The following is a 17610-nucleotide window of genomic DNA, read 5'->3' as shown; positions in this document are numbered from 1 at the left end:
TCCAGACCGATGTCAGTAAAAGTTAACAATTATATTTCTTGTGGGAAGCAAATACCTCATAAGGATTTTCACTCTTACTGTATTCCTTGCCTAGGCCCTCACCACAATGTTGCTAGTTGTCAGTTTTGTGCTAGATTCAACCAATGCACTATTAAGCGTCTGTTTGATTTTGCTTTACATTACTTTGGCCGAAGATTTAACTACATAATGCCGTCGGAACAACCGACGACCGGAATTCATAAAAAAAAACAAAGACAAAGAAAAGGACAGGCATCCAAGGTCCAAAACCGACAACGAAGCCTCTTCTAGGCCAATACGAATAAAAGATGAAAACAACTCAGGAACAGTTGGATGGTGGAATTAGAAACTGCTCGTACGACAGGACAGTGAATTAAGTCTTGTTTAATAAAAATGAATAAAATGTAAAATATAAAATAAAATATAATTGATATACAATTCTAGCAATAGCTGTTACAGGTTAAGCGCTTTCGGCTGTTGCCCAGCCTTCTTCAGAACAATTCCAGTGTATTCCCATAAGGCATTTATAACAAGTAGCAGCAGGTTAATTGAATAATAGAAGAAAAAAACGCCAAAATTTTTTTAAAAATGCATTATACAGACACATTTCGGAGAAAGGAAAAGATCACAAGTTCCTATTCTCCATTATAGACCAAGTCGAGACAGTACCTTTTGGAGGGGACTGGAAAATGAGATTATCCTTATGTGAGAGTAAATGGCAGATTATAACAGATGCTACGAGACCCCCGGGGCTCAATGACTATATCAGCATCAAACCTTTTTTGGCCTTGGAATAAGATTGGGATCACGTAGCCACTAACACCATATATGATAACATTGTCAATTATAGCATAATGTATATGGATACACTTGTTATAGAGAAAAACTACACTGGTTTATATTTCATTTATATTTTACATTTATATTTTTATTGTTTAATTCATTTTTTACAACACCATATTAACATATGAATACATTTACAGTAGTACCAGTCTATACTTCTCTTCAGGAAGTTCTAGTTTTTAGTTCTTGGTTAATGTTTGTTTTAGTTTTACAAATGTTATCTATTTTAACAGTGAAACAAGGTTTCTATACTGAAAGTGCTTATTGTGACTTTAAAAAATTTTGGCGTTTTTTTCTTCTATTATTCAATTAACCTGCTGCTACTTGTTATAAATGCCTTATGGGAATACACTGGAATTGTTCTGAAGAAGGCTGGGCAACAGCCGAAAGCGCTTAACCTGTAACAGCTATTGCTAGAATTGTATATCAATTATATTTTATTTTATATTTTACATTTTATTCATTTTTATTAAACAAGACTTAATTCACTGTCCTGTCGTACGAGCAGTTTCTAATTCCACCATCCAACTCCTCTTCTAGGCCAGTCGTCGGTTCTCAGTGAGGCGCTTTCACAGCCCCTGACACCTGCTACCTCAGAGCCACAAACCGCATCCAACTCCCATGTGGAGACCCCTAGGCCTCTGGAAATTCAAGGTATTGGGCCTGCGAAAACTATTCCCTCGGATGGGTCCGGAGCCGCTGAGCAGGCATTGTCTTCTGAGGGTGTTTTCAGACCTTCACAGCTTACTATTAAGTCTGCTACAGCAGCCAAGGCAAAGTCAAAAACACCATTAAAGACAAGGAAACAAGTACAGCATTCTCCTGGACAGTCATCCATGCCAAAGAAAACAGATGCTTAAAATGGCCGAGGACCTAATTACTTTGATCAGGGGTTCCCATCCCCCTCCTGATAAAAGGCCTAGGCAAGACTCAGACTATGACTCCTCTGACCAGGTTTCTGTTTCCTCTGATTCCTCTTCAGATCAGGGATATTCTCTCCCTCCCTATGTGGACTCTGATGCAGATGAATCTATACCTTCAGCCTCTCCGCCTGAGGATTACTCTTTTGGGGAAACCTTGCACACCATGAGGGAGCATTTCCATTGGGAGAGCCAGGATTATTCAGAATCCAAGAAAAGGCTCAGAGACTCTTTTATTGCCTCAGCACAGGCCCCTGGCTAATCCCCCCCCCCCTGTGCTTGATATTGTTGTTGATGGTTTTCTCTGAATCCAGTTTGTCTTCTGATTCTTTACTCCCTGCACCAGTCAAGCCAGACAGGTACTACAGGGTCCCAGACTCTCATAAATTTCTTTATAGAATCCCAGCTGCTGACCCAGAAACAATTCCTCAGGGTGCCAAAGGGGTTAAGGCTTCCACTGCAAAAACCCTGTCCCCTCTGATAGGGATTCCAGAGCTCTGGATAGATGGGGGAAAAAAGTTTACACCTCTGCTACTTTAGCTGTAAGGGCTTTAAACTGCCAGTTTCACATGCTTAAATATCAACCATACCTAATGTCTTAAAACAGAAAATGCTTACAAACTCAATGTCCTGACAATAAGGAAATGCAGGATTTATTGCATGCAGCTGAACAAGTGGGAAAGCATACTCTACAATGTGGTTTTGATTCATTAGAGGCTTCTTGCAGAGCCGCAGTTACAGGCTCTGTCATTTGAAGGCATGCTTGGTTAAAAGAACAAAGTTTACCTGATCATGTTAAAGTAAAATTATTGGATGCTCCACTACAGCATGATATTTTGTTTGGTGTTAAGGCAGAAGAGGTGTTAAAGAAAATGGAGGATAAAGCAAAGTCAATGCAGACAGTAAAGGATTTCTTACAGGTTCAGCCACCTAGATTTAGCAAAAACTGGCCTTCTAAAAATTGGTCCTTTCCGGTGTCAGACAGGCCACAAAGAGGCAGATACAGATGCCCAAGAGGCAGATCTCAGCCCAAAGGCTCATACAGACCTAAACAATGGGGTGCTTCAGCCCCCAAAGGAGGAGACAAATCACAACCTTATAGGAAACGGTCTCAATGACTTCCCTCTACAAATGCCAAGCACTTACCTTTTTGCAGCACCCTTAGGAGGAAAGCTAGCACTTTTCTCACAGAATTGGCACATGATCACCCAGGACCAGTGGGTACTGAATATTGTTTCTCAGGGTTACAGGTTCCACTTTCACACCCTTCCAAAATCAAAAGGTATGCCAGACCTGCCACAAAACCAATGGGCAGAGGCACAAAAACAAATTTCTGTTCTCATGGACATGAGAGCTATTCAGAGAGTACCACAGCAAGAACAGGGATAAGGATTTTACTCAAGACTTTTCCTGGTACCCAGAAAGGACAAAGTCTGGAGACCAATACTGGACCTGTCAATCCTAAATACTTTCCTGGATATTCTGAAATGCAAAATGTTAACACTGCAGCAACTTCTACCCATGCTGGGCAAGAAGGCTTGGCTAGTTACTTTGGACCTCAAGGAGGCATACCTGCATGTCCCAATCAGACAGTCTTGCAGAAGATACCTCAGATTCATAGCTGGCTCAATGCATTACCAATTCTTTGCACTGCCCTTTGGCTTATCTACTGCGCTCAGGGTCTTCACAAAATGCCTGGCACCAGTAATTGCATTCTGCAGACAAAAAGTAATTCAAATATATCCCTACTTGGACGACTGCCTTATTCAAGCATAGAGCAAGGACATTCTACTAAAGCATCTGGTGATTGTAAAAAGATTACTAATTTGCCTAGGGTACACAGTAAAAGAAAAGAAGTAAAACTAGTGCCCTCTCAAGAGATATTCCTAGGTGCAAGCTTAAATACAACTGCCCAGATGGCTTATCTCACGCCAGACAAGCAAAGGCAACTGACTCGTTACTTACAAATGATAGCAACAAAGACCCAGCTCCCTGCAAGAAAAATTCTGCAGGCTTTGGGCTTCATGGCATCCTGCATTCTACTAATTCCGTATGCAAGACTGCATATGAGGAAACTACAATGGTATATAAAAAGTGTTTGGACTCAACATTGCCACAGCCTGGAAACAATAATAACTTATTCCCTGCCTGCAACAGGAGTTTTGATGGTGGGCACTGGCCTGTCACCACAACAAGGGACAGCCTTTCACCTTACCCACAGCCAGGCAGACAGTAACAACAGATGCATCGGATTATGCCTGGGGGGCATACATGGCAGGAAAATGTATTCAGGGCATGTGGCCCAAGGAACAAATGCATCTTCACATCAAAAAGAGATGCTAGCTGTACAGCATGCCCCTGACAGCCTTCAAGGATCTACTACATCCAGGACAACTATTACTAAAGATGGACAATACCACAGTTATGTGGTACATAAACAAGCAAGGGGGCACACATTCCTACCCCCTCTGCAGGCAAGCCATGACTTTGTGGAACACAGCACTGACCTATCAAGTACATCTGCAGTCACAATTCCTGCCAGGAAAGAAAAATACTCTGGCAGACGAACTAAGCAGAAATCTCATGGATCCTCACGAATGGAAACTAAATCCACAGGTCTTCAGCATGATAGCAAGGAAATGGGGACACCCAGACATAGATATTTTTGCCTCCCCTCACAACTGCCAACTACAGATATTCTGCACAAGAACTTATCACTCACAAGCATGGAAATTGGATGCTCTATCCTTCAGCTGGAAAACACTGACAGTTTATGCCTTTCCTCCACTGCCTCTTCTTCCCAAGGTGCTCCTAAAAGTCAGACAAGAGAAGCCAAAAATTATTCTGATTGCCCCAGACTGGCCACACCAGCACTGGTACCCAATCCTAAAGAGCTTGTCTCAAGGCCCAGCCTGGCCTTTACCTCAAATTCCTCAATTTCTGACTCAACAAAACAATCATTCTGCATAGTCAACTCAGAACCTTAAATCTGGCTGCATGGCAGATAATATAGCCACTCAGACCACACCTCTCTCTAAAGCTGTTATTGATGTCATTTTAGAAGCCAGGAGGCCCAGCACTAGGAAATCTTATGCAGAAAAATGGAAGAGATTCTGTGCTTGGAGCCAGGCACAAGGACTCTAACCACTTGTTCCAAATATACCTCAGATTTTACAATACCTTACTGAGATGCTGGACAAAGGTCTATCTTTCTCATCAATTAAGAGCCATGCCTCTGTCATTTCAGCTCATTACAATACGGAACCTCCTATTTTCTCTCATCCACTACTAAGATGGTACCTCAGAGGGTAAAAAACATAAGACCCCCAAGGATAGCACCGATACCTACATGGGACCTCAATTTTGTTTTAGAAAAGCTCACACTGCCTCCTTTTGAGCCAGCCGTTACAGCTGATATAAAATTCTTATCATGGAAAACTGCTCTGCTCCTAGCAATAACTTCAGCAAGAAGAGTCTCAGAGTTGCAGGCATTAATGGCAATGGAACCTTTCATCATTTTTCATCAGGACAGGGTTTCTCTAAGGACAAACCCAACATTTATGCCAAAGGTAGTATCCAATGTGGCTCTTAACCAAACCATTAATTTGCCAACATTTTATCCAAATCCCCAGAATAAAGGGGAGAGACTTCTGCACGCTTTGGACATACACAGACAGCTACGCTTCTATTTGGACAAAAAAGCTTTCAGAAAAACTGAGCAACTGTTTGTAGCTTATGCTACAGGATCACAAGGAAAGCCCATCTCAAAGCAGACTATTTCAAAATGGATAGGACACTGCATTCGTTTCTGCTATTCACAACATGGCAAATCAGTGCCTAAGGGCATTAGGCCACATGCAACCAGAGCAGCAGCCTTCCTCAGAGGAGTACCAACCAAAGGCATTCTAGAGGCTGCAACCTGGAGTTCATTGCACACTTTCACCAAGCACTACCACTTACCTCTCTACTCTAAATCCAGAGCAGGCTTTGCCACTGCAGTTGTGCAGGGCCTTGTAGCCTCTCCTAATCCTATTTAGGCCCAGCCACCCAACCTCAGCTTTGGGATTCAACCCAAGTGTAATGACTGCAACAGTGAAACACGATGAACATAGTTGTGTACCTACCATAAATGTAGATGTTCGAGTGTATTCACTGTTGCAGTCCAGGTTACCCACCCACCATCCCCCTTTTCTTTGCTGGGACTTTTCTGTACTTCTCTATTCTATACAACCTATGTGGTGTGTTTGCTTGTAGATGAAGGAAATGCTTATTTTAGTACATGCATGCTTCTTGGCATAATTTTTTAGCCTACCTATTTGGGGGCACCTGACATCTGGGGCAAGAAAAACTGAAGAAAATGGCGTCTGCTGCATCTTTTATACCCCTGGCGCACTGATGTCAGGGAAGAGGCGACAGCAACCGACGCCAGACCTAGACATTGGAATTCTGGCTGACTGCGGGTAGCCTGCCAGCAGGATAACCCAAGTGTAATGACTGCAACAGTGAAACACGATGAACATAGTTGTGTACCTACCATAAATGTAGATGTTCGAGTGTATTCACTGTTGCAGTCCAGGTTACCCACCCACCATCCCCCTTTTCTTTGCTGGGACTTTTCTGTACTTCTCTATTCTATACAACCTATGTGGTGTGTTTGCTTGTAGATGAAGGAAATGCTTATTTTAGTACATGCATGCTTCTTGGCATAATTTTTTAGCCTACCTATTTGGGGGCACCTGACATCTGGGGCAAGAAAAACTAAGAAAATGGCGTCTGCTGCATCTTTTATACCCCTGGCGCACTGATGTCAGGGAAGAGGCGACAGCAACCGACGCCAGACCTAGACATTGGAATTCTGGCTGACTGCGGGTAGCCTGCCAGCAGGATAACCCAAGTGTAATGACTGCAACAGTGAATACGCTCGAACATCTACATTTATGGTAGGTACACAACTGTACTTTGTAGGTCATGAGTTGCAACAGGAGACTTGCAGCAGAATTTTGCACCATCTGCATATGATCGTGGTTGGTATTAAGAAGTCTGTTATAGGACATTGCAGTAATTCAACAGAGACCAAGGCACAAATGACTACCAAGAAGTCAGCATGACATGAAAGGTGCTTAAACCTTCAGATATTTCACAGGTGGAAATATAAACTTTTCACAGCAGCCCACACATGGTCCCCAAGTGTCATCCTGAAATCTAAGATTAAGTTGTGTAACACTGGTGTAAACTCTGCCTGGTGCCCCCATATATGATGAAATTAAGGAGAGGAGGGGCAGAGGAATCCCTTCAAGGTATTGTGAACTACCATGGCCTTAATTTTTGAAGGTGTTTTAAGTTTTAACTGATCAAAGTATTAATTGAAGATGTACAGCTTGCAGATAATCAGCCAGTGAATAAACAATTGCCATTTCATCTTGTGAATGCTAAGCACCTCTCCACTAACACATTTCCTAAGGAAAGTATTTGAACTATGAACAACAAACGGTCTAATGTAGAGCCTTGTGCTTCACTCTCTAGAGAGTAAGAGGAAGATGAATTCATCCCAGAGCAAATTACTGTAGAATTATAGAGGAAATCACAAAGGTTTGTAAATGCTGTAATCAACAGTATCAAATGCTGTTGAGAGAACAAGGAGGACCAGTAATGAGTAGTGCTACAGGTCTGTAGGCATAGGACAGTCATTAACCACTCATAAAACTCGCTTTGCATTATGACAAGTACAAAACCATGATTGAAATGGATCTGTGAGCCCACTGATAAGTATCATATTGCATGTCTCTAATCTTTTCTTAAAAGGGAAGGTGTGAGATCAGGTGATAGTGGAATATGTTAGTATTCAAAGATTCTATCTTAAGAGTAGAAGTAATAAAGGAACCTTTCAAGGCCAGTTGGATATACCCCATCTTCTAAATGACAGAACCAAGAACTGATAAGAATACTGATCCAAAAAGATCAAGACTAGCCAACATCATTCTTGATGGACATGGATCCATACCTCAAGTCAGACAGATACTTGTGATAATTACCTCATCATAATTAGGAGCATCAGATGCTATCCAAGGGGTAAAACTCAGTTTCAAGATTAGTGGGACTAAATAGTTTAAGCCGATGGGGACCAAGAAATAGCTAAAAAAAACTGTCTTCCCTCTGCAAGTCATATGTCACCACTTCCGTTAAAAATTAAGTACAGATGTGGGCTAATTTGTGTCTCGGAGGTAAACACTGGAGCAAACCCAAAACATCCCCAAATGCAGCTACATTCTTGAGTTGCTCATTAACCCAGATATTCAAGTTAGCACCACTAAATGTTAATGGCCAGTAACGGAGTCAAACAGGAAATCTGTGAACTGTACTAAGTGTGGCCCTGCACAACCTGGTGGTCAGTAGTTGAGGAGAAACCTACACATTGTTCCTGCAACCAAAATATGTTCAGAAGAGTTGGTCTGCCTAGCAGCAACCTGAGTCAGCGTCAGCATTTTACCATTACAAAGAGCAGCCCCGCTCCCAAGCCTACCCCTCATAAGGCACTCAACACCAGTAGTCTAGGTATAATGGTTGTGACCAGTTAGGAGCCAAAGTTCTCATCCAGCCATGTGTCAGTTAAAACTGGGTCAGCATCTCTCAAAAGGTCTGAAATAATCCGTTTTTTTTTTTTTAATTGACCAGGCTTTAGTATACAGTACCGCAAGAGTGGTGCTAGGAGGATGGGTACCTGATATCTACCATTATGGGAAAAATGGGACCATGGATACTGTTCAGAGGGAGGCTGTGATGGTTTACCAAAGGGCATTACCTGCATGTTCCCTGACCCACCATAGGGATGTGCATGAGAGCCCCTGAAGAGGCTAACGAGTGACTGGTACCTTTGTCTACATAAAATTATGTAAAGCCTTGCATATATGAAAACCTGTCAAAGGTAAACTGAGTGAGACTAAAGGATGTAATGTGGATAGAGGTCTGTTATACTGATGTTTTAGTAGTAACTATAGTTATGATTAAATTAGCAATATTAAAAAACAAATTCTAAAAGTAAAAGTTTGACATGAAAAAAATGAAGCATAAAGCTACAGCAGGCTTGAAACTATAGAATGCAGTTAAAATTCAAGTAAAAAAAAATGCTTGTAAAGCCAGTACTGTGTATGTTAGCTGTAAGATGGCAACATTATTTTAAGGCAGCGTTTCAAGAACTGTAATTAGAAATGTGTATCCTGACCAAAACAGACTAAAATTGAAAAAACATCACAAGGTCCTTGTCGCAGGAAAATCATGCATTCAAATCCATAGAGAATGGCAAAGTTTACAAAAAAAAAGGTTTCTAGGCATTCCTCTGTGCCTCCTCCACAAGTAGGTTTGCTATCCGAGAGTGCCATATAATAGATTCTAGGAGGGACTGGGTTTTTACGCTAGACTGTTTCTAATTCCTGAAAAAGGAATTTGGACAACTATTTCAGAGTAGTTTCCTTAGAGTTCGAGTTTATAATGCTGTCTTTGCAGAGCCTTCTTCACTTGTTCCTTCAAAGGGGCTTACATGGTGACCTGTGATCTAAATGACACCTGTCTCCATAGCCAAGGCAGATGGGTAACACCTCTGCAGGATTAGACATTACCTCTTCACCTCCAGACCACTTGACTTGTCAACTGCACCCAAGATGTTTACATATTGCCTGACTCTGGTAATTGCTTTTTCAGGGTAAAGGGCATCCCCATCTCCCATATTTGTACGAATGCCCCATTCGGGCTATGTCCCTGGAGGAGATGATGGTAATCTCTAAACCACACAGTTATTTCCAGTCTCTGAAAGTATCTCCAAGTCCCACTTAACACCCCCACCATGCGCACACACAAGGTAATTTATACTTCTACAGGTGCTGCTGGATAGAAAGGAGCAGAAAACATTCCTCCCAGAAGTGAAGCTCCCTTTTTCCATCACACTACAGAAAGATTGCAAACCTAAATCATATTTCTTCCTCAGAGTACTGCAGCATGGCCTCTTATATACAGATGGCTCCCCTGTTGAGGCTTCATAGGAGGAAATTGCAGTGGTATATGAAAAATGGGTAGAACTAGGATAACCCTAGTCATTGCAGTGCCCCATTCCATTGTTATCCTACGTAAAGATAGAACTTTTATGGTGGTTAGAATGTTTCCCAAAACCTGCGTGTACCCTTCATGATGAAACTATGTGCTCAGACCCTCTAAACAGGCTCATCAGTCCTTGGCTGGGAGCTCATATAAGGGACATGAAAGTGCAGGGGATTTGGGACATGATATTCACAGGGAAACTACCACATAAAATAAGTGATGACTGTGATACTGACCAACAAATGCTTTCAAACCTGGCAACAGAAAATATTGGAAGTCCAAACAGACAGTTCCTGTTTACTCACTGTTCAAATGCACAAGGGGGAGAGAATGCACACGGGGGCATAGGTCTCTGTTGCGACAGTATCGATTCCGAGACTGTGCCAAGGAACAGCTGCTGTAGTGTAAGGTGAGTTGATGAATAAGAGAAGCATTACTCTGTAGGTGGGTGTTCCCCTCTTAGCCTCCATTGCAAGTCTTTCCTTATGGTTTAGTCCTGTACATCAGAGGGCAGTAGGGATTAAAACAAAGACCACTCTGAGTTGCTATGAACTCCGTGCCTGACCTTTTTCCTATTAAGTAACATATGGTATCTTGCACCCCTTGTAACCTTCAAAGTTAAATTTTGTCATGGTAGGGAGACCTCCTGGCATAGTGTCACTAAGGAACCATCACATATATGGGATGTCAGGACAAGGAGCATCAGGCAGCTGTGTTGGTGGTGGCAATGTCAGAAAATAATTTGTTTTACACGCAGTTGCTTTACAGCATTTTTTCCCTCATTTCATATGAATGCTGATGTTGATAACATTGTGTCTACAAATGGAAGGGTCAAGTTTATAAAGTAATTTGCTTTCCATAGTAATGGTATAAGACAGTAAAGCTGTTAGTGGAAGTGTAACAACATCAACAAAAGCTTGTTCATCTTTGCTTATATTTTTGTGATGTAATTTGAGATCTGCCTGAAATACTGGTATGTGACAGTAAAGCTGTGAATGTTTTTTTGTTACATTTATATTTTAAATCATGTACCATGACCACTTGTAACTCTGCAATTTCTCAGCAGACTGAATTTTTCCACATTTTTATTTTTTAACCACTAAACCATTGTTAACCATAGGCTAATATTTGAACATTAAGTCTGTCCTTTGAGGCAAGTTCCTCAAGGTAATTTAAAAATAGCTGAAACTGGTAAGTGATTTTTCACCATGGTGATGTAGCCACACAGTTTAGTTTAGAGCCATGAGTATGCTGTTCATGGACAGCTAGTAAAGCACTGGTAAAGGGGAATTACTCCACTCGTAAAATGTAATGATGGAATTGTGTGGTATGCTAGTCACTTATCACATGCACAGTTCCAAAGGATACTTTTGAGTGTACAGTCCTTTTTGTGTCAGAAGAGTAATCTATGCAGTATAGTTTTATCTAGGAGTTTGTTTTTTCTGGTTTGCTAGCAAGGTTAACCTGCTACAAAGCAAGGAATATGGAGGATTGCATTCGGATCTCTGATTGTAAACAAATTTGTGTGAGCAATGAAATTCACTTCGAGCACCAAATGCTGAAGGTGCTTTAGGAACATTTATGTCAGGAAAATACTGAGGTTAGAGCATAATTGCTGTGCTTCATGCTTTTAGATTTGAGCCTACTGTGTAAGTAACCAGATTTATTCATTTATTTTCGTATCCTTTTTTTTCCCTGACCATGTCTGCTGGCCATCAAGCCTCCTATTAGCCAAGTTTATTTGCCCCAACCCCATCCTGGGTATTCCCCAGTGAGGGTGTGTTTTGGCCAGCAGATAATCAAACAAGCAACCTCAGAGGTAGCTTTTGCTCTTTCCAGCATCTTGGTAATAAGGGCATATTTTTTATAAGCCCCAACCCCCACCTTTCGGAGCAAATGCCCCACCCTGACGAACCTTGTGATGGTACTCATCCTCCGTACGATAGTGGCATTGGATGGCCCCAGATTCCTCCCAGTATAGGTACACCCATAATCCCCATGCCAGCTCTAACAGATATGGGTCACTAGCCAAACTCTAGTCACTTGTATTATAATCAGAACTTTGTCATGTACTAATGGAGTTGCCTCAGTGGCTCACCAGTTTTTGATTAGATTTTGTTTCTGCATATCTTTTGGGGGAATATGAAATGTGTTCTGGTTTGTTTAGAAAAAGCAGTTGAACTGTACATGGTTAATCATTTGAAGGCTTGTTAAATGATTTACCTGACACATCTAGGTGTTGACATACATTTTTTACATTGCGCAGTATTTGGTCTGACCGATCAATGCTCCTTAGCCATCGTCTCATGCACCAATTCACAATCCTTATACCATGTGTGTGTGTGTAGTCTTTGCTCAAGAAAAAATTTACATGTTTAATCATTTAAAGATGTGTTAAATGATTTAACTAGCACATAAAACATTCTTACCTTTCCTTATGCATTGATTTTTTTTTTGTTTAACTCCAGTGTTCAGTCTGCAAGATCTCTGCTGTCGAGCCATTGTTTCCTGTACACCAGTTCACCTCATCGACAAGCTTCCCCTGCCAGTTGCTATTAAAAGTCATCTGAAGTCTTTCTCAATGGCTAATGGGATGAATGCAGTCATGATGCATGGACGTTCCTACTCTCTTGCCAGTAGTGGTGGCAGTAGCAGCAAAGGAAACAGTTTAAAGCGATCAAAATCCATACGTCCCCCACAGAGTCCACCACAGAACTGCTCACGTAGCAACTGCAAAATATCTTAGCAAAAGACAAAAAGTTTTTTTTTTCCCCCCCAAGATGCAGTTTAACCCTTCTGTTTCAGAACTGCAATCAAATCAAAGGAACATTGGGTCCAACGTTTAGCCAAAAGGACTGAAAAACTGAAGTCCCCAAGAGCTACTAGGCTGAAGTATCGGTTAGTTAAGTTCATTGGCATGCCTTCTTAAAATGTACAGAGTACTGGAATACCTTCTTACATAGAACATACTTCCTTTAAGACATCGGGCAGTATGAAGAACAGCATCTCAAGAAAACAGCATGCCCTCTCTCTCAGGGCAGCTAACTGGTGCTATTGTGATAAGTTAAAGGGACAGTGCAATTTTGATTTTGTGAAACAAGCTTTCAAATAAGGGACCATAACTGCCACTTGGCTTAGGATTTGTCTGATTTTCTTTTTGTGTTGAAAAATTTCAGGCAACAGTGGTATGCTGTATAGGAGAGAGAAGGTCGCACACTCCAGTTTTATGTTTACTATACGTTTGTGAAAAGTTTATAACCATCTTATGCCTTGCTCCCAGCTTAAGAGTTAACTGTTTTGCAGAAATATGTAAGAGAAGGAAGATTATCTCTTGTATACTTCTGCATTTTCACTGTTCACATTCCATCAGGCATGGAATTTTGAAAACTAACTCCTGTGAGTAATTGGAGGCGGTTTATGCAAGTTTAGTTTCTGTAAATAGTGCAGATGGGGTAGGAGGGAATGGTTCAGGAGACTCTCTCCTGCCCTTAGGGTGTTGCACTTTGGTTGTTTTCTTACTAAAGTGAGTTATAAAGTGGATGGTTTGGGTCATGAGACCTTTCTGAGATGCCTTGATATTACTGTTAATTTATGCAAGCCATTAATACCCCCTGCAGTCATTACTGAAGGAAACTGTACTGAGCCTAATACGCATTTTGCAGTAAATGTTTGTATTTTTAATTACAAATGTAACTGTGGCTTTACTTTTTGTGACATCAGTGATGGGCTTAAATTTAAACATAGAAGTTGTGTTGTTGCTTCTCATTCGCAAAAAAATTCCCTGGGAGAGAACAAAATTTTTAAGCCATCTGTTTAAAAGGTATACGTTCAGTATTTTGCTGCTTTATTATAAATGAATGAAAATAACATCTGTTGTATACATACAGCTTCAACTGAACTAGTATTTTAAAGTACTACTGGAAGGTGTAGATTTAGCATTAGAAGAATTTTTCAAGTTTAGACATAGAGCAACCTACCTGCCCTTGAACGTGTACTCCAGTTATTTTGTTTGATTTGTTTTGTAATTGTTTTTCTTAAGCCTTGTCTAGTGAGTTTGGCACAAGTTATTTCCACTAGGAATTCTTCCTTGGTAACAAACAATTTTGTGATATTCTGTTGGCCTGCAGACCAAAAAGCATAATGTTGGTTTCTGCAAGCCTCATTTACCTTGGAGCAGCTACAGCCATCAGAAGCATTATTAAATAAGTATTCACAGCAGAAATAGTTGCATGTTGCACAAAACTTCACACTTAGGCACTCTTATTAAAAGCCATCATTGCTATAAATATTTTTTGCAGTTTTACAGCACTGAAATTTTCCTTGCGAAAGCCATGTTTGAGTCTCATCTTTAGCAGTTATTGAACATCTCCACACAAGTCCACTGAATTTGTTATACTCAGCCTGTCTATTTTGGTCTTCATCCATGATTAAAAGCTTAAGGGAAATTAAGCATTTAAGGTGGTTGACTTTGACAGTGAAAATCATTTGTGTGATCCGTAATTGCAGAATGGAAATAACTGTGGCCAAAAGTCAGATATCACTGGTGTAACATCCCCACCCCACCTCTGAGCTCTTTATGCATCAGTCTGTGTGGATTATTTACTTGGAAGGAATGCAGAGGGTGCAGTCAGTGTGTTAGAGGGGGGTGGGTCTGGGGGCTTGTTCATCAGACAAATGTCAATTTTTAGTGCCCAGAACATGATAGTTTCATTTCTTATTAGGCAACGCAGTATCTGCCAAAGCAGGTTTCTTCGCAGGCACTTCCTTGTTTCCTTTAACAGTACTTAAGTTCCACAAAAGGGGAAGAGAGGGACTTTATCCTGCTGTACAGAAGATGGTGAAACTTCTCATCTGATTTTTCACAGTAAAGTGAGAGAGAGACGTTCTATATTTTAGGGGGTTTAAAATATTTTATTGCTGCCCATCTTTTTTTCTGATTGTAGCCCTTAACCCACCATAAAAAGAGGAAACTAAGCACTCTGGCATCTGACAGGAGTTGAACTGTTTTAGTACTGATTTGCAAGGCTAGCTCATGGAACTTTTGCTGATTTCTTGTAATGTCAGCTTTTCCTGGGCCTTTGCTAAAATGAGAAGGACCGACACCTAGTGTATGCCAAGCATGCAAGTGTCTGAAACTTGAAAAAGTACTGTTTCTTGATACCTGTGAAATTTTTTCGATAACAGGAAACTGAAGAATTTCAGGAGATTGTAAATTTCTGTCTGATGACCCAGAAACTTTGTGACAAAGTGGTACTACACTTTGCTGTACACCCGTGATAAATTTTGATAAGTTGCTTGACTTCCTTTTGGAGCGTCATTTAAAGTGCATTTTGCCGTTATGATAGCTACAGCAATTTGAACACAGATATTGAATTTGCCACTTTTGACTTGTTTGCAGATACGTATGAAAAGCACAGTCTGATGCCTTTACGAGGAGAGAGAAAAAGGGCTGCTTAGTCTAACAGTTCTAAATACTTCGCCTGTGGGACTACATTAAACCTGTTTTCTTGGCTTCGGTAAAAAAAAAAAAAAAAAATTGTCCAACTGTTCTTGTACACCATGAACTTTGTTATTGAACCTTATGATTGGATACCGTTTCCTAACCATTTCAGTGTCAGCTTTAACAGGAAGTGAGTTTTTTTTTTTTACTAGCCCCAGCATGTGGATCCATGATGAGTTCTAAAGTGAATCCCTCATAGACAAATTGTTGAAAAATACAACTGCTGAAAACTGCAGTTGAAATAGTTCAAAATAATTTTGCACCCTTTCATATAGGGAATATCGTACACCCCTCCCCACCCCTTGTATGTACAAACACCAACTTCACTGTTGCACAGTATTAGCGAAAAGTGAAATTGCTTAGTAAGGGTAAAACACAGGTCACGTGGCTGCAGTCTTGTAGCAGAGATCCTGACTGAGAGGAAAAAACAATTCCATGGACTTTGCTTTTCTTTCTATCGGCAGTAAGATTTTACTGTATTGTAGGTATTCCCCTCCAGTGCCAGTGGCAGTTTGCACAATGTGTGGTGCAGAAGTTGGGTGGCTGCAGCTCACATGACTTCTGAATTTGATAAATGAGGGATTCTTTATGCTAGTTTGTAAATAGAATGAAGGCCTATGTCACCATCTTCTGTTGATTTAGGATTATTGATGCATCTGAAAAGAAGAAAAAAGGAATCTTAGTCTTGTCTTACTTTTTCATTAGCCCTGTAGATCAAGTTGAAGTAGCTGTTTACATTCGCAGTTACTTTGCAGTTTCAGGCATCATTTCATCTTTCTATAAAAAGCTTAACATTGCAGATAAAATGGTAAACTAAGCCTTAACATGTTAATACACATCGCCCTTCCATTTCAGAGACTAGAGTTGTCACTAAGAGGAAAACTTGTCCAGATTAACCACTCATTTTTGAAGTTTGTAGGACTTGGGGAAATAGTTAGAAATGTATGGAGTTTGCACTTTGATATGTCATGACTGTTGCACTGTACAGCCATGTGAACTAGTTTGTATTGTGTAGCTGAGCTTGCAACACTATTACAGAGAGTCCTGCTTTAGCATAAAGTAGTAAATGTTGAGAAATGCAAGTAGAATCATACTGATGTCAGCTTTTATTATATACTTGGGCACCAAAAGTACTTGGTTTACCCATCGCAGTCTGATGGATGACTGTGTATGTCCATTTTACTGATGTGGATATGGGCATGCAGCTTGGCATGCAGCCAATTTACTGAGATTTAATTGTTGAAACTATTAACTGTATTAAACACGAAATTGCATTTAATTTGAGATGCGGAAGACCCAAGTGGATTACAACGGCTGACTAAGATTGTAGTAAGTAGCACCTGGTTGTGAGGGATTCCTTTGGGACCTGAGGAGGTGAAAGAATGTTTTTCATGGGGTGAGAGGGGGACATGGCTGCTGCCTGGCTGTTAATGGGCATAGAGTTTAGAGATGGCTTTGGAATTTCACTGAGATGGTTAGAAGAGACAACTGAAGATTTCACATTTTATTCAGGTGGGGTGGATGACCATAAGCTTGTAATGAAACTGAGTTGATATGGTAATTCTGCATATTTGTTACTTTTTTTGTAGGTCATTAAATTGCTCTTACAGTGGGAGTCAGGAATATCCACAATGCAACTTGTATTGCTGTTTGAATACCAGTGAGATTTTTGTTTAGCTGTATGTAAACCTGAATTAAAGTAACGGGAAAAGGCAAAATATTAATATAACACTACATTTTATGTATTTGCTGATTGACACTTGAAGGAGCTGTTTATGATCTTTTAGGCTGTTTTATTGTTTGTACAGTTTTAATGTTAGTTTAGATGCGAAATACATTTTTTTTTTCAAAATAAACTGAAATGGCTGTTTATTGTTGAATAACTCTGTTTCAAAGTAAGTATTTGGACACACCTGGAGTACAGAGTCTAAAAATGTATATAACCATGATACTTGTGTGCATTGTACTGGTGCAGTGCAAGGGGTTTTACAAACAGTGCATCAAGCAGATCTACGTTGCTGCAGTACGCAAGAAGACCAGCAGAGTTCATAAAGGGAAGCACTGAGACTCTGTGGTAAGGTTTCTGTTTTGACAGTTGCGGGGCACTATGCAAAACTCCTTACCCTGATCTCCAGTCATTCTGTAGAGTTTTGTCGATTGCATGTTATCCCTTGGTCTTTGAGTTCTATCCTGGTGTGTTGGTTTTTTTCCCACTTTTCAAAAACATGCAGGTTAACTGAT

The 17610-nt window shown here is 40.6% G+C and overlaps 1 protein-coding gene across 1 annotated transcript in view; it reads left to right on the top strand.

The window, feature by feature from the left end:
• RAB40C (RAB40C, member RAS oncogene family) overlaps nucleotides 1-17252 on the top strand; it is a gene marked incomplete in the record, with an annotated part of 334993 nt that extends 317741 nt beyond the window's left edge. Inside the window, 1 exon segment of the mRNA XM_044089349.1 lies at nucleotides 12338-17252. Within this exon segment, the coding sequence (XP_043945284.1) occupies nucleotides 12338-12615 (278 nt within the window).
• Between the last annotated feature and the right edge of the window lie 358 nt (nucleotides 17253-17610).

This window comes from Protopterus annectens, chromosome 12.part0, assembly GCF_019279795.1.
Source record: "Protopterus annectens isolate FY-2018-M chromosome 12.part0, PAN1.0, whole genome shotgun sequence".
Taxonomy (NCBI): Eukaryota; Metazoa; Chordata; order Ceratodontiformes; family Protopteridae; genus Protopterus; species Protopterus annectens.
This window is presented reverse-complemented; position numbering and strand designations above follow the sequence as displayed.